Genomic DNA, 22,182 nt, shown 5'->3' with positions numbered 1-22,182 from the left:
ACACCATTTTTTCTTACATCACTCATAAATTATTGATCAGATTGTTTTCTTCCAGGATGTTGATTTCAAACAAAATATGATTTATTGATTCTTTTAGATTTCTAAGTGGACCTGTTAGTAATTTTCAGTATGTTAGTCCAGAATTCCAATATTGTTTGAATATTCTCTTAAGCGATGGATATGCATATTGGAGTAGAAATTTTAAAAAAGAACACCCATAAAAATTCTCCTTTATAACTATACTCCAAATGGTTTCTGTCTTCTTATCAGAATATCCTTGGCATTTTACTACTGCAATACATCAAAGCAATCCCATAGGTGTAGGAAGGTCTGTGTGAATTCTTTTACCAGAGGAACACAATATTAGCCCTGCTGGATTCATGTTGGTAATGCAGAAGGGTAGCAAGGCTTGAGGGTGGTTCCTCTTCCCCTCCCTTTATGGTTCTTATTCTTTAAATGATTTTTTCTTTTCTCCGATTTTGTTTGATATTGGAGACACTCCAGCAGCGGAGTTGGCCATCATAGCTAGGAACAACATTTGGATTACATTTTCTCATGTTATTTTGAAATGTATTCATTGTTCTGACCGAGGCTTCCCAAAAGCGTGAAGCTGACTCCACATCCTGATAAACCCCCTTTTATTTAGTTTAAAGTCAATTCCTCTCCAGCAAAGACCTGGCCAACAGTTTTTCAAGAGATTTCACAACTACAGACCTTTATCAGGCTTGCAGAGTTGCCAGGCCGATATCTTCCAAACACTACTCTGTAGCAGATAATACTTGGCAAGAAGTCAGGAACAGATCTTCACCCTAATGAATTGAACGAATTATCTTCTGCAAACTCCACTCCCCTTTCGCTCCTCTTTATTCCCTATGGGAGGGGCCATTTACCGTCCACCTGTGCCTTTAATCCTGAGTTGGCTCTTGTTCCTTAGCTGTTCTCTTCATCTGGCAACTCTGCACATGTGCACGTTGGGAACAGGCTCCAGTTGTTCTTCTGCCCCACTGATGTCCAATTCCAGAGGCAGCTGATAACTGTCAGATGGCCCTGGCTCCATCTCTGCCTTCGACGTAGAGCACTTGTCAGAGTCTTCCCCAGAGTCTATGACTGGCCCATGTCCCTCCCCAACCTCCTCACTGTCCGAATCTGCTGCCAGATCCACTGGCTGTTGGCGGGCCACAACATTCATTGTAAAGAACATGAAATGAACATGAACAGTTTATTACAGTTAGTCCTCAACCTACGACCACAATTGAGCCCGAAATTTCTGTTGCTAAGCGAGACAGTTGTTATGTTGTTTAAACATTCACTAAATGAAAGATCGCAAGTTGAAGACAACCTGTATTTCAGATTTTATCTTTTAGCTAGCCAAATATATTTGACACCATTCAATGAGTTTAAATAATCTGATTATTCCCAGAAGATGTACTGGATTATTGAAATAGATAAAGGGTACCACATCTATTGACCTGCTGTGCCCAGTTCACCCTGTGGAAATGTTAGTGTTTATTTTATTTATTTATTAGAAAATTTATATTGCTGTCTACTTGCACATGGCAATTCAAGGAGGCTTACAAAGATGTAAAAACACAGTATAAGAGAAATAATAATAAAAAAGAAAAATAATAAAACAATAACCCCCCCACCCCAATATATATTGCTAGTCCATGTATAATGTGCCATACACTAAATAAATATGAACCCCCTATAGCTTATGATTGCAGCATGTGTGTCTATTGGTATCTTAGCATTTCTTTAGATTTTTTTTCTGGTTTTCTTAAATGTTAGTAAAATGATAGCATAGACGTGTTGTTGGTTCGTCGAGAAGAGTATATAACAAATTTAAATCTTCCCAAAAATGCTGATCTGTGTTTTCAGATTACAAAGGGAGCATCTAGCTGCAAACAAACAACTAAACGAAGAGTTAGAAGAAAAGAAGAAAGTAATTAAAGACCTCTCTGAGACACTCCAGGATAATGAAAAAAGTTACAAAGAATTACAGACTGAACTTCTTCTGGTAAGAGAGAAACCCTGAGGCATTTCTTTTATTGGTGCGAACATGCTATGCTTATTGCTATATTCTTTTTTCTTTAGGAACCTTTCTATTAAAAAAAAAACATTTAAAAGAGTGTCTAATCTTGTTTAAGGCTTGTGGACTTCAACTCCCAGAATTCCCCAGCCAGCTGAGGAATTCTGTGAGTTGAAATCCACAAGTCTTAAAGTTACCAAGGTTGGACACTCTTGTTTTAAAAGATACCCTTTGTCTATGTGTATCAGACTTGTAACCAAATCTGTTCATGAAATAACACAATTCATAAGTGAATAGGTTCAACTTGTGGCCAGCTCAACAGTATAAGTCAAGGGTATCAAACTTGATTTCATTGAGGGCCACATCATTGTGTTTGGTCTTAGGTGGCTGAGTGGGCGTGGCCAGGGTGGGCATAGCCAGCTTGATGTCTGCGGTTTGCGCATGGCCCTTCCAGGCTCAGTTTTCAGCTGCGACGGCCTCATGCAGCTCTCTGCCAGCAAAAACGGAGCCAGGGAGGGCTGCTCACAGCTCTCTCTAGCTCCGTTTTCATTGGCAGAGGCACCACAGGCCGGTCCTTTGTTGTTTCCAGGGCAGCCCTGTGTGCCAAATCTAAGCACCCCATGGGCCGGATCTGTTTCGTGTGCCTTGAGTTTGACACTCCAGTATAAGCATATATTTGACAGCATCCATTAAGGACCAATAAAATGGATGTTGTAATTGGGGAAGGAAAGAATATGGATGTTTCAGAAGGAGCTGCATGTTACACAACTTTTTGCATGCAATGCACTACTCATGAGTCCGCCTGATCACTAAACCTAACCTTTCAATTTTTGCATATTTTCCCCTCAAAATAAACTTCTTTTGAATCTGAGTGTGGCTGTTTTGAGGTTTATATTGGTTTTTCCAAAGAACCCATGATTGGTTTGCCGAAGATATGAACAAAGAGAGTTTATATACTGATCTGGAATTTAGCCTTTCAGGTTGTGTCAATGCATTCTTGGGAGTATGAAAAAAAGTGATTTAATTTAAAATGTTCTACTCTAAGCGGGTCGTGACTTCTTTTTACTATCCCTGTGTGTAATCCAGATTCATCATTTTATCCCAAACTGTCATCAGGTACAAAATCTAGTTGTGAGATGAATGTAATGGCGGTTAAATATGGCTATGGATCAGTGGTGGGTTCCTAACTGGTTTACTACTGGTTGGCTGAGAGGGTGTTTTGCGCGTGCTAGCAAAGCGAATAGCGCCCGCCTGCCGCACATTGCTGCACATGTGCAGTTGATTGAAAACTGTGCAAAAATATGCTGGCAACAGCAGAAGAGACTGGGGAAACGGTTTGGGGGCATGACAGGCCTGGGTCACTGCTGGATCCAGCATCCTAGGCCGCCATATCACTACCGGTTCGGCCAAACCGGACCGAACTGGTAGGAACCCACCACTACTATGCATCCAGATCCTTTCAGGGTGTTAAAATGAAACACACAATGGCTCTTTAAACAGCACCTATGAAGTAACTGCATTTCATCAACTGAATGGGAAAGAAAAGGGTTGTGCTCCACATAATATTCTCCATATCATTTTTAAATTTCCTATCAATTAGCTAGAAAAATAGCTGGAGCATACTAGTAAGGGGAGCCTCATTTAGTCCAATATTCTGTTTCCTGTAGTAGCTAGCCATCTACCTAACAGAAATCTAAAAAAGGGTAGGAGCTACCTCTTCCTAATGTTTTGCAGCTGCTAGTACAGTAAGAGACGAAGAAAGCTACTTTTTGTTGTAGAAATAACAAGTAGTCACTGATAGCTTTATACCTTATTGCACGAGTGTCAAACTTGCTGTGTCATGTTGCCATTACATGACGTATCACAATGTTTTTCTCTTTGTGGAGTTGGAGTAGGCGTGGCCTGCATGTAATCCATGTGGCCCATAGGCCACCAGTTTGACTCTCCTGCCTTATTTACCTAATCACCTTTTAAGCAGATCAGCTTGATAGCTACCATTGCATTCTGCAGTAGTGAATTCCATTGATTAAGTAGATAATGTGGGAAGACATATTTCCTTTTGACTGTCTGGGCCTCTTCTCCTTCATTGAATGATTAGGTTTTTCAATATTAAGAGGGAGAATTCTTTCTAATTAGGTGACAGGTGTGACCAAATAGATGGAAAAAAGTTTTTTAACCTTTGAGCATTCTGTTTTTCCCTCTACAACTTCACATTTATGTTGAAGTTTTTTCCCCCACATACCCATCGTCGATAATAATTCTCTAAATTAAACTTAGATACTATGGATTTAAGTATTCTGTGGCTCCATGTTCACGTACAAGTGGACTGAGAATAAAGGGGACTTTGAAGTCCTTAACACTTAAATCTTTGTGTCTTGATATCTTTTGCTTAGATTGTATAGCTAAATTTTGGATTACATTTCACTGCTTTGGTTTTGTACTTTTTCTGTCTATGACTGCATATTTAAAAATGGACCATTTTTTAGAATATTGTTCTGTTTTAAAATAATTGAAAAAACACTCAAGAAAGAACTTTCGTTAGACATTAAATAAGTAAGGGTTTTAATAGTAATTTTAGTAAACATATAATTAAAAAAATAAAGAGTAATACACACTAAAAAGAATAAAAAGAAAAAATGGAAAGTGGAGAAAAATAAAAAATAGAAAGAAAAATAGAAATGAAAGAAAAAAAATACAATATACTAAAGCAAAAGAAAATATACAGAGATATCACATCAGCCATCATCACTACAAATGTAAACAATTTTACTTTTAAAATATACCATAACAAATGATGTTGTCTTTTCATATCTCATTTCTTATCTATAAATGAATCTTTAAATCCTTATTATTCAATCCTGATCAGCAGTAGGCATATCAGAGATAGCAACATATCTATTTTAACCTTGATCAAATAACCCAACTTTATATTCCTTCCTTTTACTTTTAAGAATCTTGATCTTTAAAAATGGAGCTGTCTTCAGTACATCATTTCTTCCTTGGAAGTGCCAGGTTTTTTTTAATGCTATAATCAGTTGGTTCCATTTTTGCACTGAACTTCTTAATTTGGTATAATGTACAAGTAAGTGTTTGATGTGCAAGAGCAAGATACAATTTGTTGCTCCGACATTTATATTGGCACACTGGAGGATTGTTGAGAAAGTAGTGTGGGCCCCTTTTACTCTTTGTACATGCTAGAAGTAACAGTATAGAAAGTGTTATTTAGCTGGCGGAGGCAATATATATATTCTTCCACATGTATGCTTGAAAGAAGTTACTTAGCAGACCTTTGTCGATTGAACCACCCTTTGGTTAATGCTGTATCCATTATATATTCGTAATATTAAGGTAAAGAAAACAATACTTGATCCATACTCTAACATCTTCCAAGTTGAGGGGGAACAATACTTGTTTAAGAGTCTCATAAACAAAGAGCCCCCCCCCCAAAGTATAGAATCAAACCATCTGTAGGTACTGTTTACTGGAGACCTTTGTCTTCTCTAGAAATACCCTTGCTTGTAGATACTGCTGTCTAAAGTTATAATAAAGTTCTTGATAGGATGTGCTACCAGACCATCTCCAGGTGTTATTTGTTCTCCCTGTTTATTAAAATCTTGGGAGGCTACTGTGTATTATAGGCAGTCCTTGACTTACAACACTTCATTTAGTAAACATTCAAAGTTACAATAGCACTGAAAAAAGTGACTTTTTTACACTTACGACGGTTTCAGCATCCTCATGGTCACATGATCAAAATTCAGATGCTCAGCAGCTGGTTCACATTTATGACACTTGCAGTGTTCCAGAATCATACGATCATGTTTTGCGTCCTTCTGACAAGAAAAGTCAATGGGGAAGCCAGATTCACTTAACAACCGGGTTACTAACTTAACAATGGCAATGATTCCCTTAACAACTGTGGCAATAAAAGTCGTAAAATGGGGCAAAATTCATTTAACAAATGTCTTGTTTAGCAACAAAATTTTGGGCTCAATTGTGATCGTAAGTTGAGGACTCTACCTGTATTACTGGCTTTCAGAAGGTGTGCCTGCTGTTATTCTCATAGTTCCTGGCATGCTGAAAGGATGTGGATTGGAAATGTTTCTCTGTTAACATTAATATTAATTCAAAAAAATCCTAAATAGTAAGTCACCCTAGTTTGAGTCTATTGCTTTCAAATCCTAGCATACCTATTGAACAGAACATTATTACTATTAGATAAACTTTCCTCTTTTTGCATATCAGTTCTTTCACTGTGCTATCTTGATATACTATGAAAGCAGTAAACTCCATTTTAATTCTGATTTTGAAGAGAGAAAACAATGTACTCCCTTGCTTTGTTGGGGGGGGAGGGGGAAGTTCAAACTTTAAATTGAACAATGGAAACCTCAAGTAGATTCATTGTTGGAAAACACTTAAATGCACTTCTCCATTTCAAGAACCTTCTGTGGATCAAAACTTATTATGTGCTCTCTTGCTATTTTATCTGCCCCAACTGGTATTAAACCTCTTTGTGGTCTCATTCACTGACCATAATTTGGATACCCTTTAGCTGCTTCTAGACTATTAAGTATGGAAGCAATTTAAATTCATATACTTTTAAGACCAGTTAGGGGACTATTACAATTATCTAGTCTGACCTCATATGCATACTGGCTACAAAATTCATCCTGGTTGAATTGAAGTGTACCTTCCACAGAGATTTCATATTTCATTTAGAAACTCCATGCAGTAAGTTGTTTGATAAGTGGTTCACGGTAATCATACACAGTATATGAAATTGAATCTCTTTCTTTATTTGTAACTTTTGCTTTTAGGGATTAAAATGTGTTTCACGCTGTATTTGCATTGCCAAGGCCTCAGTCTCTAATGCAACCCTGAAACATGGTTGAAGGATATAATAAAGCCACAGGGTTAAATACTTGTCCATCTTTCTATAGGTGATTAGACCACAATTAGAGGTTATGCGTTTACTGTTGTTACTTTTGCCTAACACTAAATTCTAACTCTAGTTAATAAGCTGTGATGGACTATTAGTAAAATGAATGGGAAGAACTGAAGTGGAATAGAGCTTCATTCCAAGGTCCATTTTCAATTACTTCAAATAATAAAATAATTATATTAAATAAACTATTTAATCCTATACCTAGAAATAAGATGGGTAAATGGTTGCAAACAACCTGGAGATAATGTTTGAAGGCTAATTTTCTAAATCCACTTCATTCCAGCTTCACGTTCAGTTTTGGGACAGGCATGGACATGGTTGCCACACAGGTAGATAGTGCCGTCTGAGCTTGGTTGTTTTCTTGCAGATATTTCATTACCCAAACTAGATAACATTATCAGTGCTAGTAGACAGTGGGTTTGTTCTCATTTTATATTCTAGTGCTCACTGTGTTGGTGTTGATGGAAGTGATCTTGTGGGTTCTTTGGTTGGGCTGTTTATTATTAGTTTCTTTGGCAACTTTTGATTGTTTGTCTAATGTTAATCTTGATGTTAATCTATGCTCATCTGGGTGTTGATAGCTGATGGAGAGATGTTTTGGTTTTTCTGTTCCCTTTTTGGCTTGTTGATTATTATTATTTTTTGAATCGTACATAAATGTTGTTTATGTCTATGTGCATGTTGATGCCTGATTTGTTAAGAGTGCCAGGCTTCCAGAATTCTCTAGCATATTTGCACTTGCTGGTCACAGTTCCTAGTTGAACCTATGGTTACGTCTGGTCTGTGTGCTATGAAATTAAGGAGTTTTCATCATGTTTTCTTACTGTTACTTGCTATTCATAGATACACGCAATCAAGGAACTGCTGAATAAGCTAACAGTAAACAGCCCAACCAAAGAACCACCAAGACTACTCTCACCAACATTGACAGAGCAAGGCAGTAGAATATAAAATGAGAACAAACTCCACTCCCTGCTAGCACTGATGATGTTACCTAGTTTGGGTAGTGTAACATCTGCAAGCCAGTAGTGAAATTCAAATGTTTTTACTACTGGTTCTATGGGCATGGCTTGGTGGGCATGGTGTGGCTTGGTGGGCGTGGCTTGGTGGGCGTTGCAGGGAAAGGATATTGCAAAATCTCCATTTCCACCCCACTCTAGGGGAAGGATACTGCAAAATCTCCATTCCCATTCCACCCTGGGGCCAACCAGAAGTGGCATTTGCCAATTCTCCAAATTACTTAAAAATTCCGCTACTGGTGCTCCAAACTACTCAAAATGTCCGCTACCGGTTCTCCAGAACCTGTCAGAACCTGCTGGATTTCACCCCTGCTGCAAGCTCAGGGAGCACCAAGGACCACTCACTGATTAGACATTCTGGCAATTGCCTAGTGGGATTCTGGACACAAGGTTGCCTTTGCAAATTTTTAAAGAAATATAGAGTCAACAATTTATTCACTTAGTTAAATTATAAGATGCATTTCCTCCAGGAGTTCAAAATAGATATAATTGTTTCATACTAGTGCTCTTAAAGTTGTATTGGCTACTAGTCCATTGCAGGATGAAATTCAAAGATTTGATGTTAGTTTTTAAAAGCTGTGAATGGCTTAGGACCAAAGTATCTCCAGAAATGTCTCCTCCCTTATATACAGTATATGCTGAAGCTCTTTGGTCATTTTCTGGGTAAATTGAGGCAGGTAGGTATATGTATAAGACTCTCGCAGTTGTGCGGCTTTGTCTAGGAAACATACATCCTTGGAAGACATATTTGGCACTAATATTGTTGTCTCTTCAGGCTAGGTAAAAAAGTTCCTTTTCTGAAGGAATCTTCATCTAATCTGATGTGCTCAATAAAATTGAGCAGTATCTTCAACGTCTGAGGGTTCCTGATTTTTTTTACCAAGCTTCATCTCCCTTTATTATTACTTTTCTACTGTGTTAGACAACCATGGGCCTAAAACTATTGGTGACCATCAAGCTAATTTGAAAATCTCCACATAAGGCATAATTTTAGGGTTTTGGTAAGTTCAATATCTTCTGCTTGGGAGAGATTAAAAAGAAGAACGCAAAAAATCATGCCTCAGTAATATGTACATTAGGATAGATGAACATACATGAGGACATAAGCAGTCTTTCTTCAGAAATCTTCGTCGGGAAAAATATCAAAGATACTGTTTTAAAAGGAGTGAAGAAGCAAGAAAGCCCCCAAACTAGGCCTATGTCGAATCCATGAATCTGCAGCAGATCAAAGTCATTCTCAGACAGGAATTTGTAGACTAAACAAGGTGTTATTGTATATATTTTTGTATCAGATTATACCTAATATTCAGGAGCACAAGAAATAGTTGTTCTCACCCCAAATTCTGGGAACACAAAAACCATAATCACCCATAGAGGGTAACAGATTGGGGAGGGGAAATGGGGACTGTCTGAAAAAAAAATGATGCCTTCATCAGTCTTTGATTAATCTGCGGGAAACAAATTGCCCAGAAATGTTTCCTCCTGTAGGACATTAGTAGACAGTCTCAGAATTTAAGTTTTCGAGGAGGCCCCGTTTTAGTATTGCCACATTCTTCTTAAGCTATGATCCTTCCCTTGTGTATGGTATTTTAGTAGAAGTCTGGACTTTTTTTTTCTGCTTTTCCCATGGTCATCCCATGAATGCGAGGAGCTTATGCTGTGAGGCCATTACCAATTGCGATCTCTGAAGGGTTGTCCAACAACCAACTTTTCTCATGTCTGACTTAGTTCAGTATTGGAAGTGACAGCTAGAAAGGGAGGATTATGTGATGTAGCCAGGGAGTTTTGCACAGCCGTTGCTGGTCTTGATTATATTGCTTGCACTTATTCTGATAGTTCCCAGATTGCTGCGTGGGCTAGCAGGGATCAGCACTGGGAATTGGCACTGTCCCCACACAGCCTCCAGATCATGTATAGATGTGTGTGTCTTGTGTGTGTCTTGTGTGTGTGTATATCCGTACGGCCAATGACACTTGAAAACTCTTCCAGCTGGAAGTATTTAAATACATTTCCGAGTAGGCTTCTGCTAAAATGAGTCCTCAGAATTGTGAACGATCATGGAGTCTTTGTTTTAGGATGCATAAAGTTATAAGGCGATTGCTTTATGAAAGCTGGGCAAGTTGGATCAGAAGACAGAGAATTTATGCTGCTAAAGAAGATAGAGATGTAGATTTATTTATAAGATGTAACTTGCAGTATTAGGTTTGTTATCTGTTTTGGAGGACAAAAATATTTTGGATTCCTCTTTCACCCAGTTATTTATTTTATAATTTTTTACTCCATTTATATCCATATATCTGCAAACCTACAACGATATATTTTTAGCTCTAACTGGGCCAGTATTAGCAATAGCACTTAGACATATACTACTACACAGTGCTTTATAGTCCTCTCTAAGCGGTGTACAGAGGCAGCATATTGCCTGCAACAATTTGGATCCTATTTTACCAGCCTTGGAAGGTTGGAAGGCTGAGTCAACCTTGAGCCTGGTGCAATTCGAACTGCCAAATTGCTGGCTGCCAGCAGTCAGCAGAAGTAGCCTATAGTACTGCATCCTAACCATTGCACTACTGTGACTCTCTGATTATCAGAGGTCAAATTAAACATAGCACTGCTATATGATTGGTACCTAACTGGTTATTGTCCAAAGACAGCTCGTTAGAAACAAATCACCATATTTTTAGGAGTATAAAACACACTGGAGTATAAGACGCACCAAGGTTTTGAAGAGGAAATTTTTTTAAATAGTATTTGCACTCTGCAAACCTCTCAATAATGGCCCATTCTCCCCCCCCCCCCGCCAAAAGACATGAATAGCCTTTGGGAGGCTTGCAGAGTGCTCTGGGTGGAGAGGGGGACAAAAACAAGCAAAAAATGGTCCGTTTTTCACAAAAATGAGCCCATTTTTCATAAAAAGGGGCATGGATAGCCTTTAGGAAGCTTATAGAGTGCTCCTGGGGACTGTGGGGGTAAAACTGAGCAAGAAATGGGCTGTTTTTTGTTCATTTCTGCCCTCCCCAGCCCCCAGGAGCTCTCTAAAAGCTTCCTAGAGGCTATGCACAGCCATCTTGGTGAAGGGGGTGGGGATTCGGGAGGCAAAAAATGCTGTATTCAGTGTATAAGATGCACCCAGATTTTCAGGCTCTCTTGAGGAAAAAAAGGCCATCTTATATGCCAAAAAATACAGTAACTAAGCTAAATTCAGGCCCGCCTGAAAATTAATAGGGCAAGTTAGTCATGGCTAAACTTTCATTATAGGTAGTCCTTGGTTACTACTATTTTCAACCCTTCAACCAGAGGTGGTATTCAGCCAGTTCTGACAGGTTCTGGAGAACCAGTAACAGAAATTTTGAGTAGTTCGGTGAAGTGGCAAATAGGCTGGCCCCACCCCTGGTACCTCCCAGCCTCCCAGCTGATCTACTTTTGTTGTCCTGAACAGGAGAACAGAGCTGGAAAGTAGGTTAGTGGGGTGGGGAGGGTATCCTTTTGCAGTATCCTTCCCCTGCCATGGCCACCAAGCCATGCCCACCAAGCCACACCACACCCACAAAACCACACCCACAGAACCGGTAGTAAAAAAAAATTGTATCCCACCACTGCCTTCAACCCTGTGATGGTATTCAAACAAGAGGTACCTTTGACTTACCCTTGGAGTTCCAGACATTGCAGTATCACATGAGCACTCATTTGAAATGTTTTGCGGGCTTCTGACAATCAAAAATCAATGGGAAAGCCAGCAGGAGGTTTCAAATGGCAACCACGTGATGTCTTCAATTAATAACTTGCAGTGATTTGCTTAATGATAACAATCAGGATTGCTGGAACTTCTCTTGTTAAGCAACATTCATATCATGTTGCAGCTTATGGGCCGGTCGCTTAGCGACAGAAATTCAAGTCCCAATTGCTGTTGTAAACCGAGGACTGCCTGTAGTTTCCACAGGAACTACATTCAAAATTTATGCAGATTAAATTGTTTGTCTATTTTCTTCCCTTTGGGAAATTTATGTGAATCCCTGCAACCCTGCTGGAAGATTCCCCCCCTCTTTTTTTTTTTGCTCATTTTTAATACCATTCTTCTTGGCTGATTTGATAATCCAACTTTATTGGTATTTACCTTTTTAATATTAAATATTAAATATTATTGGGGAATTTTAAGATAAGAATGAAACTGCTATAAATTTTAAGCATTAATAGATTCAATATTTTCTGGAAATCACTGAAAATAATAGGTTATCTATAGCTAGATAACCACAGAAATTCAAGAACAATTCAGTTATTTAGCATGGGAGGTGCCTCCAAAATAAATACAATACATGCAATATTTTGGATAAAACTGGTGGATTTGGCTATATCACCAATTTGGATAGTGATAAGCTTGTCATATAGTTGGGCTGAAATAAAAAAAAAAGTAGATAAATGTTATTTTTCTATCTTTTTAAAATCCTTTCTGCTGAAAAATGAACGTGAAAGCTATTCTCAGTGAAAAGTGCATGTTTCTCTTGCTTATATGATAGTCTCTGGTGGGCTGGCTAATTTGTATGTGTGCAAAGAAAGAGTAAGCTGAACAAATATTCTCTGTACTATTATGAAAATTTAAAATCCCCCAGTGAGCTTTCACACATGATAATTTATATTTTAAGACTCATCCATTGACACTGCAACTGCCTTGTATTTTCCTAGTTGTCATATAAGAAGTGGAGATGGAAATAATTTGGTGTATGCGTGTTGTAATGATTTGTTGTTGATTTTTGTTACCAATGAGGGGTAACTAGGCAATTTCCTATTGTTTTCTGGTTGTCTTCCCAACTCATCTGTTCACTTTAATTTGCAAAAAAATATGCAAAGAAAGATGAGATTGCACATCACTTTTCAATCACTTATTACTTTTGCCCAGGGATAAATGCCCTGAGCCTATTTTTTTTTTCCTTTTCCAACAACCAGAAGGGGAAAAAACTGAAACATTTTTAAAAAAAAAGATCAATCTCCTTTCTTTTATGGCTGAAATAAAAATATTGCTTTTGATATCCCACCTTATATGTATAATTCAGCTACCCAAAGCAAGGCCTTCTATGTGCCTTAGAAGTATAGATTATATACCTTGGGAAATAAATAATAAAATAATGTAAAAATCTGTGGGAAGGGAAATTGCGCATTCAAGAGCCAGTGAGGAGAATGTTATATGGGACAATTTTTTTTAAAGAAAGTGTGAGTTGTGTTCATTTGGAGATTTGAAGATGCTGAGCTTGTCAATCAGAAAGGTCGGCAGTTCTGTGGTTCGAACCCCTAGCAAAGTGAGCTTCTGTTATTTGTCCCAGCTTCTGCCAACCTAGCAGTTCGAAAGTATGTAAAAAATGCAATTAGAAAAATAGGGATCAAAAATAGGGTGGTAAGGTAACAGCGTTCCGTGCTCCTTCATGCCAGCCATATGACCACGGAGATGTCTTCAGACAGCGCTGGCTCTGGCTTTGAAACGGAGATGAGCACCGCCCCTGGCATCGTCCGTCAGGAACGACTAGCACATATGTGCGAGGGGAACCTTTACCTGTATCCTAAAGTTCACTTAACCATTAAGATGAACACTTATTTATTGGGGTTGTATCCTCTATTTCCTCCTAGGAGCTTGAAGTGTGCATATCATTTCATCCTTAATTTTGCCTGAAAAACAACTCTGCAAAATAGTTGAGCTGTAGGAACCTGGGTCACCTCAATTTTGGGCCAACACTTCAAGTCTTACACTGTGCTGTTGTATGTTATGAACCCCCAAAGCCCTAACATTCTTAAATACCTGCCCTAACATTCTTACACACACACACACACACACACACACACACACACACAGACGTGAACAAAGTGGAAATAGGTAAAGATATCAGATTCGGATTTGAATCACGATGGGTTAATGGTCCACTGGAATTCTTGGTTGTATTTAGAAAGCAGATTGCTTTTAAGGTAGAGGCAAAGTCAGGGATGGAATTGCATAGCAGTAGAGAGCTGGCTTGGGAATGCAAGGAAGTAGAGAAAATGTCAGTCTGCTAGATATGAAGCACGGTAAGGAAGAGAGACTAAATAGACAGGGAAGATTAAAGGGACACATGGGCAAGCAGTAGGGTTTAGGTACCGGTTAGGGAGCCATTCAGACAAGCCCAGATTCAAACTTCTGAGTGTGGAAAAGCCAGACTAAACCCAGAAATAGTTCTCTCCAAGTCAGATGAATAATCCATGAGGAGCTATGCCAGAGTCTCAGAACAAAATATCCAATTTCCCTTTCTTTGCTGCAGTGATCAATGGCTCACTTTATGCGGCATTCGATGGAGTTATGGGAAGCCAAGCAGCTGCTGTACACCAGATGAGTTCATTAAGTTAACACTTCCTTAATGACTGCCTGTCATTCCTTCATCACAGGACTCGTTCAGTATTGCAAGTGAGCAAGTTTGCCAATACCTGTATTAAAAACACTGGCTGTCCTTTTGTAGTGCCACCCTGTGGGCAAAGCATCACATAGCTTTTCTGACCAGTCGCAGCCAATCAGCACTCGTCTACCCCCAAAAGTGCTTCTGACGATAAAAATACATCAGCTGCATCTTCAGATGTGTTGCTAAATATTCATAACTGCTTATATTAAAAAGTAGTAACTTCACATTTTATAACATGCCAGACATTTTTGTTTTGATTGAAAGAGATCCATACAATTAAGTTGATTTATACAATTCTAATAATGCTAATAAGCTCATCTTCCAAAATAAATAACATCTCCAATTTAGTTCTGGTATATAAATTAAATGAAGGGGGCAGGAGGGAGGGTTGTTGGCAAATTGCTCCATGTTTTAAAAAAATGCTTAAGGTTTTATCAGAACTGCGGCCAATTTCAGCAAATGAAGCTAGCTGTCCCAATCATTCTTTGGGGAAATATTTATTTACTCAATGATATGATACATAGCTAACTTTTGTACTGATATCCAGGGCAATAAACAATCTTGTTTTGTGAAGTGGTTTTACTAATGCAGCGGTCACTCCTGAGTGTATAACAGTGTTTTGGCAGTGGGTCCAAAATGATAATGAAATATCTGTGAAAGTTGAGAAAATTAAGATAAACTGGGCTTGTGGCAATTTTATTGCTGTCTGCAGATATAAAAGATACACAGCCATTCGTTCAAAAGAGAGAGATTGCTTCATGAAAAGGTATACAGATAGTCCTCAACTTACAACCACAATTAAGCCCAAAGTTACTGTTAAGTGAAACATTTGTTAAGTGAGTTTTTGCCCCATTTTATGACTTTTCTTGCCACAGTTGTTAAGTGAATTACTGCAGTCATTAAGTTAGGGATACCATTGTTAACTGAATCTGGCTTCCCCATTGATTTGGCTTGTGAGAAGGTGATCACATGACTTTGAGACACAGCAATGGTCATAAATATGAACCAGTTGCCAAGCATCTGAATTTTGATCACATGATCATGGTGATGGTCATAACTGAAAAACAGTCATAAATCACATTTTTAAGTGCCATTGAATGGTCACTAAATGAACTGTTATATGTCAATATGTGTACTTCCAGATATAGAAGTCGATTTCTGTTTTATCCGCAGTGACTCCCTTGCTTCAACGACTTTGCTGTGTTTTTTGTGTTTTACTTTCGTGTATTGTACATGAATTTTTTTAAAGCTTTCCATAAGGTATTTGAATAGTTTAGGATTCCCCAATCTTGGCAGCTTTAGGTGCACACGATCCTCAACTCCCAAAATTCCCCAAACAGCATGGTGGCTGAGGAATTCTGGGAGTTGAAGTTCATAGGTCTTAAAATTGCCAATGTTGGGAAAACATTGGGTTACATACCGTATTTTTTGGAGTATAAGACATATCAGAGTATAAGATGCACCAAGGTTTTGAAGAGGCAAATTAAAAAAAAAAAGCACTCTACAAACCTCCCCAAAATGGCCCATTTTCACGAATTCTATTCTTTTTTTGAAAAAAAAGGGCATGAATAGCTTTTAGGAGGCTTGTAGAGTGTTCCTAGGGGTTGGGGGCAAAAACAAGCAAAAAATGGCCCGTTTTTCATAAAAAAAGGGCATGGATAGCCTTTAGAAGGCTTATAGAGTGCTCCTGGGGGCGGGGCAAACTTGAGCAACAAATGGGCTGTTTTTTGCTCATTTCTGCCCTCCCCAGCCCCCAGGAGCTCTCTGGTTGTTAAGTGAGTCACACCCAATTTTATCACCTTTTTGCCTTGGTTGTTAAGTGAATCACTGCAGTTGTTTGTTAAGCAAAATCTGGTTTCCCCCATTGACTTTGCTCATCTGAAGCCAGATCACAAATTGAGATCATGTGATCATGGAGATGCTGTGATGGTTGTAAATGTGAGAACCAATTGTGAGTCACTTTTTTCAATGCCGCTGTAATTTTGAATGGCCGTTAAACAAATGGTTGTAAATTGAAGACTAACTCTGTAAATAAATATAGTTCTACAGCTGGAGAAGACCTTCATATTGCCTAAAACTATAAATCTGTTCTAAATCTGTGGCTGTGGGAGTCACCCATATTTGATATTAACTGTGAAGTGATGAGTGATTAGCAATTATATTGTTTTTGATGTAGCTAATGGCTTTTTATTTTCTGTATCCCCCTTTTTCCCCCTCTACACTTTTGGAAGTGGGTGTTCTGACCTAGGCTTCCCCAGCAGCACGAAGCTGAGTCCTAAATAAACCTTTTTAATTTAATTTACAGTGAATACCTCTCCAGCAATATCCTGGCCCACAGTTCTCCAAGATAGTTCACAATTACTGACCTTTATCAGGCTTGGACAGTGGACAGGCCGATATCTTTCAGATGCCGCAATACTTGGCAAGAATCCAAGAATGAACTAATTGTCTCCTGCAAACATCCCTCCCCTTTCACTCCTCTTTTATTCCATTTGAGAGGTGCCATTCACTGTCCACCTGTGGCCTTACTCCCAAGACGACCCTTGTTCCTTAGCTGTTCCCTTCGTCTGGCAACTCTACACATGCATACACTGGGAACAGACTCCAGCTATTTGTCTGCCTCACTGAAGTCTGACTCCGAAGGCAGCTGATAACTGTCAAAGGGCCCTGGCCCCATCTCTGCCTCTGATGCAGAGCATTCGTCAGAGCCTTCCCCAGATTCCAGGACTGGCCCATGTTACTCCCAATCTCCTCACTATCTGAATCTGCTGCCAGGTCTGCTAGAGAGCCACAACACTGGGATATTTTGGGAAAGGAGGACATAGCTACACTACTGTATAAGCAGCTGCATCTTGGAGTTGACCCTCCTAGTATTTTACAGTTCATGTGCGCAGAATTTTCCAGCCAGCCTATTTAGGGTCTCCCCAGCACACTGCAGGAAAGGCTACAGAATTCCTTTCTGCTTGTTATGCTGAAGGTTATCAGTGCTGTTGTTGTCAAATGCGGTTGTCCTCAGTCTTTCTACTTATTGGTATAGGACACGATGCTTAAGAACCGTATAACAATCAAGGATTCCAATAGGGAAATAAATTACTTTTTAAGTGGGTGGCAGGCAAGACGTTTAATGAGCTACCGACTTTGAAAGTCACTTTGGAACAGAATGAAGATCACCGAGGGAAACTTTACGGTAAAATAAGGATCACTGACTGTGCTTTTATTGAAATGGCTTCCCTTGTAGTGCTGCGTTTTCATCTGGAGAAGTCTCTGAAGGTTAGAAAGAGCAGGAAGCATTGGGATTAGTGTAGCTTTCTATCTACTCAGTTTCTGCATCCGTTTACTTGTTCTGCTGTTAGCATGCTTAGTCTTTAAGACTAACGAGTACGGTCTTCTCTCTGCTAGGGAGAAGTCCTCTTCCAGTCTATGGCATTTATCTTTGCAAAATCGATCTTTGACGTGAGCAATCTTAAACTCAGAAGCTGTAGCCTAGTTTACATATATATTATGTCCCCAACACACGCACGCATGCATGCACACACACACACACACACACACACACGTTGAAGAGATAACGGAATCACTAAAAAAATTGCATATAATTCTTCTTTGTTATTACATATGCCTGATTTAGATGTGTTTACAGTTTTACCAATACAGGTAACAGATATTCTGGTACTTAGCAAAACCTGACTGATCTCAAACAAATACAAAAAAACCTGAATTTGGTTAGTGTGTGGACAGGAGACCAGCAGAAATCCCAGAGTTTTAGATAAGATTAGTTTAGACTAGACTAGACTAGATTATAATATACAAATATCAAGGTGACAGGTGTGACTGCATGATGAGAGCCCCAGCTTTGATGGCACATAAAAGAGGGGCAAATTTGGCTGTATAGTTGCAGCCACCATCTTGATTGATTTGCCCGCTTCCCACACAGATAGCCATGTCTTGCCTCTCTACCTATGTGTCTTCCATCGCTTATTGCATTATCACGGTTATTTTTAGAGGGAGCGTAGTCAGCTCAGAGCTGGGCAAATTCTAAGCTCCAGCGGGGAACTTTCTTTCCAAGCTTCTTCAGCCACTGTTCTTCCTCTTCCTAGCCATCTGCCCCTCTTTGCATGCTTTACTTATTTTTTTCTATTCCACTGTCGTTCAGAATAATCTTTCATGAAATCATAGTCATTTCATAGGAGCAATATCTACCTGGCCATCAAAATTGGACTTTCCAGTTGTTAAAAATTCCAGCCATACTTTTGCTGATGATTATCTCGGGTTATTCAGAGGCCACTCGTTGAAATCTTTGCTCATTCATCCAACAAAGATCACAAACTTGTTATATTGTCATTTAGATGACTTGTTAGTTTTCCAGATGTTGCTCAAGGAGGTTCTGTCTGTTTCAGCTAGAGCTTAATTTGAACATGCAATAAATCATAGGTTGAAATGAGTTCACATCTGAACTCATTGGAAGAAAGACTGAAAAGAATTTTCTAAACATATAATGTATCCTCATAAGCAACAGGTGATATAATTTAAGACCTGAGTGGATGGTTTGCTTAAATTTGCAAAGTTAGCTTTTTACTCTTGATAGCAAATATAGTTGTCATGTTTATGAACACAATTGTGTAGCTTTTCTCAATCTACATTCCTCAAAGTATGAGAAAACTCAAAATTTCCAAATAATAAAAAAAAAAATAGAGGACAAAAGAAGAAACAGCATATATGAACTCATTCTGGCCAATCTTTAAATGCATCTGTAAATCTTGGCACATGGAATAATATTGATTAGCCTTTTTATTGCTTTGGTAAAGAGACAAAGTGTTAAACAAAAAGTGAACACCTCAGTTTTCCGAGATAGTAAATGTAAAATTCCACTGTCTTTGAAAAGAAATATTTAAGGCTGCTTTTCCTCATGCTTGATAAATATAAAATATTTGATATAGTGAACAATTCCAATTTGCAATATATAATTCAAGACTACATCCACAAATTTAAACTATATTCATCTTTGTAAGATCATGCAAACAAATTTATTGTTATTAAGCCAAAATGAAGCAATAGCGGGTAACCCTTGAGTTAATGGCATTTTATGATTCTATGGAATGTCCGCTAAATATGATCTTTGTTATTGTTGTTGAGTTAACTGCAACAGGATAATACTTAATATTCTTTAAAGCCACTGATTTTTTAAATAGGAGATATTTGACTTCTTTATTCCAAACTCCTGGCAAATAATGCTAGCAAAAATGTTTTATCATTTATTAAATTAAATTAAACAATTTAAATTAAATTAATAAACCATTATTTCTTGTTTATTAAAATGTAGTGTTAGACTGCTCTAAAGTCTAAAACAAGTGTCCAATACTGATAATAATTTAAGGGCTTTACACTGTAATGTTTTTGCATCAGGAGGAAATTATGATCAAATATTTTAATTACATGTAATTTATTGATAGAATGCATCTCTATTCCACTTCGACTCTTTCAGTTCTTGATGGTCATTTTGCATTTCAAGTTCACTTTAAAATTTGATTTTAATAAGATGATTCAAAGTGATAATCTTTTATCTAAGATTATCTGTATTAAAGTATCTAAATCTATATATATAAAAGTGAAATACCACTCACGCAACATCATGAAATTTCCAGAACCGTAAAGCCTACAAACTTGAAATTTGGCATGTATGTCCCTCTTGGCTTCTAGGTCCTCGCTAAGAAAGGATTTTTCAAAATGACCATCAGATCATTAGTATTTCTTACATTATTATCAACACTCTCTGATGCTAAGGAATTAGACATTCTACTCCCCCTCCCAACCTGAAAAGAACTCTGTTCCAACTGCCACTTGGGTGTGGCCAGCGCATGACTCATCCTGCCTGCGAGCTGGGAATTTGGAGAGGCCTCTGTGGGGCAAGCCTGAGGGAGAGAAGGGGAGAGTAGAGACGATCATAACTACTCATTAGTTTTCAAGCTGTAAGTGTCGATTTATCAAGCCCAATCACATAGTTTTGTAGCAGAGCATGGATATTCAGCTAGCACTTTAAGATAGTTAATCCTCAAATTACAACAATTCATTTAGTGATTGTTCAAAGTTACAACAGCACTGAAAAAATTGACTTATGACTTTTTTTCACACTTACGACCTTTGCAGCCTCTCTATGGTCATGTGATCAAAATTCAGACACTTGGCAACTGGCTCATATTTATGACGGTTGCAGTTTCCTGGGATTGTATGATCTGATTTGCGACTTTCTGGCAACAAAAGTCAAAAGAGAAGCCAGATTCACTCTACAGCCGTGTTACTAACTTAACAACTGTAGGATTCACTTAACAACTGTGGCAAGAAAGGTTATAAAATGGGGCAAAACTTACTTAACAAATGTCTCACTTAGAAATTTGGGGCTCAACTATTACCCAGAGGTGGGTTGCTACCGGTTCGGCTAGTTCGGTCGAACCGGTAGTGGTATTTCGAACTGGGTCGCAGAACCGGCAGTGATCCAGGCTGGCCACACCCTTGAACCGCTTCCCTGGTCGCCGCTGTCATTGCCAGCATGTTGTTTAGTAGTGCACGCATGTGCGCAGTTCACTGTAAACTGTTTTGCACATGCATGAAGAACAATTCATATTGAACAGCGTGCGAAGTGTGCGTCTGGCGTGCACGAGCACAAAGCAAACCAATAGTAAAACTGGGAGCAACCCACTTCTGCTACTACCTGTAGTTTTGTCTTTTGATTGTAGGGCTACTGTAGCTGGGCTGCGAAGTCTGGATGACCATGAGATAACCACAAAGGAACCCCCAAATATCTAACATACTCTCATCTTAGCTCATTGAGATTTTTGCAGTGGTCTTATCTCTCTGGGCTTAAACCTGGTTTTCTTATTGTAGTTTAGCACCTTAACCACAAAGGCACGTGTCAATAGTGATTCTATCAAATGGTGGCATTCATTTGGATTCTGAGTTTAGGGCATGCAGTCATTTTGAGTGCAAACAGAATGATTTGAATATGGAGTGGCATGGTAGGCAGGTTGAAAATCAATCTGATGTTTTATCATGTAACTAAACGTAGTGAATACCTCCAAGGCTTCGAGGAACTGATGGTTCTGCAGCTGCGTTTAGCTGCATTTGGCCCATTTCAAGGTATACTGTTTGGTTGTGTGTCCTCTTGGTAGTTGGAAAGGCATTTACATATAAATTGAGTCCCAGGTTTGACAGGCTGCAACAGAGCGGCTCTTTGATTAAGTAACAGTGGAGAAAGAGAAAGCTCAATTAGCTGCAAATTACACCAAAGTCAGGCGCTAGCATCTGTGTGTTCCTCTTGCACCTTGCTGTCAGGATTCTCTTGCTTATATACCTTTTTCCAGAGGATCAATATATGTTGGACAAGAGGCAGAATGCTGCCTGGGAAATCCAAGCCTAAGTAGCTCATTCTGAGTTTCTCATTCACATTGTTGGGAAGCTCAGATATGAAGAACAACTTTTCTTAGTCTATGCATACGTTATTTTAAGTTGCTTTCAAATAGAAAGGACATTTGGGGAGCCTCATGTAACTAGGGGGGCTCAAGGGAGAAAAGAATGCAAGGGGTTGGCTGGATAAAGGTAAAGATTTCCCCTATCCAGTAGTATCTGACTCTAGGGGGGCAGTATTCATCTCTGTTTCTTAGCCGAGGAAGTCGGTGTTGTCCGAAGACATGCCCCTGGTCATGTGGTCAGCATGATATTGTTGGAAGAAATATCCATCTGGGTTCAGTTCCAAGTGGGGAGAAAGACACTGGAAATATGGTG

General features: G+C 38.8%; 1 protein-coding gene across 2 annotated transcripts in view; it reads left to right on the top strand.

Moving 5' to 3' along the window:
* CCDC171 (coiled-coil domain containing 171) overlaps positions 1-22,182 on the top strand; it is a 186,626-nt gene that overhangs the window by 35,273 nt on the left and 129,171 nt on the right. For both annotated transcript variants that reach the window (XM_032214660.1, XM_032214661.1), the window contains exon 9: positions 1,879-2,017. In XM_032214660.1, coding sequence (XP_032070551.1) covers positions 1,879-2,017 — 139 coding nt within the window. The remainder of the gene's footprint in view (positions 1-1,878; positions 2,018-22,182) is intronic.

This window comes from Thamnophis elegans, chromosome 3, assembly GCF_009769535.1.
Source record: "Thamnophis elegans isolate rThaEle1 chromosome 3, rThaEle1.pri, whole genome shotgun sequence".
NCBI classification, from domain to species: domain Eukaryota; kingdom Metazoa; phylum Chordata; class Lepidosauria; order Squamata; family Colubridae; genus Thamnophis; species Thamnophis elegans.
The sequence above is the reverse complement of the archived record's forward strand: the minus strand, read 5'-3'. Positions and strand labels throughout refer to the sequence as shown.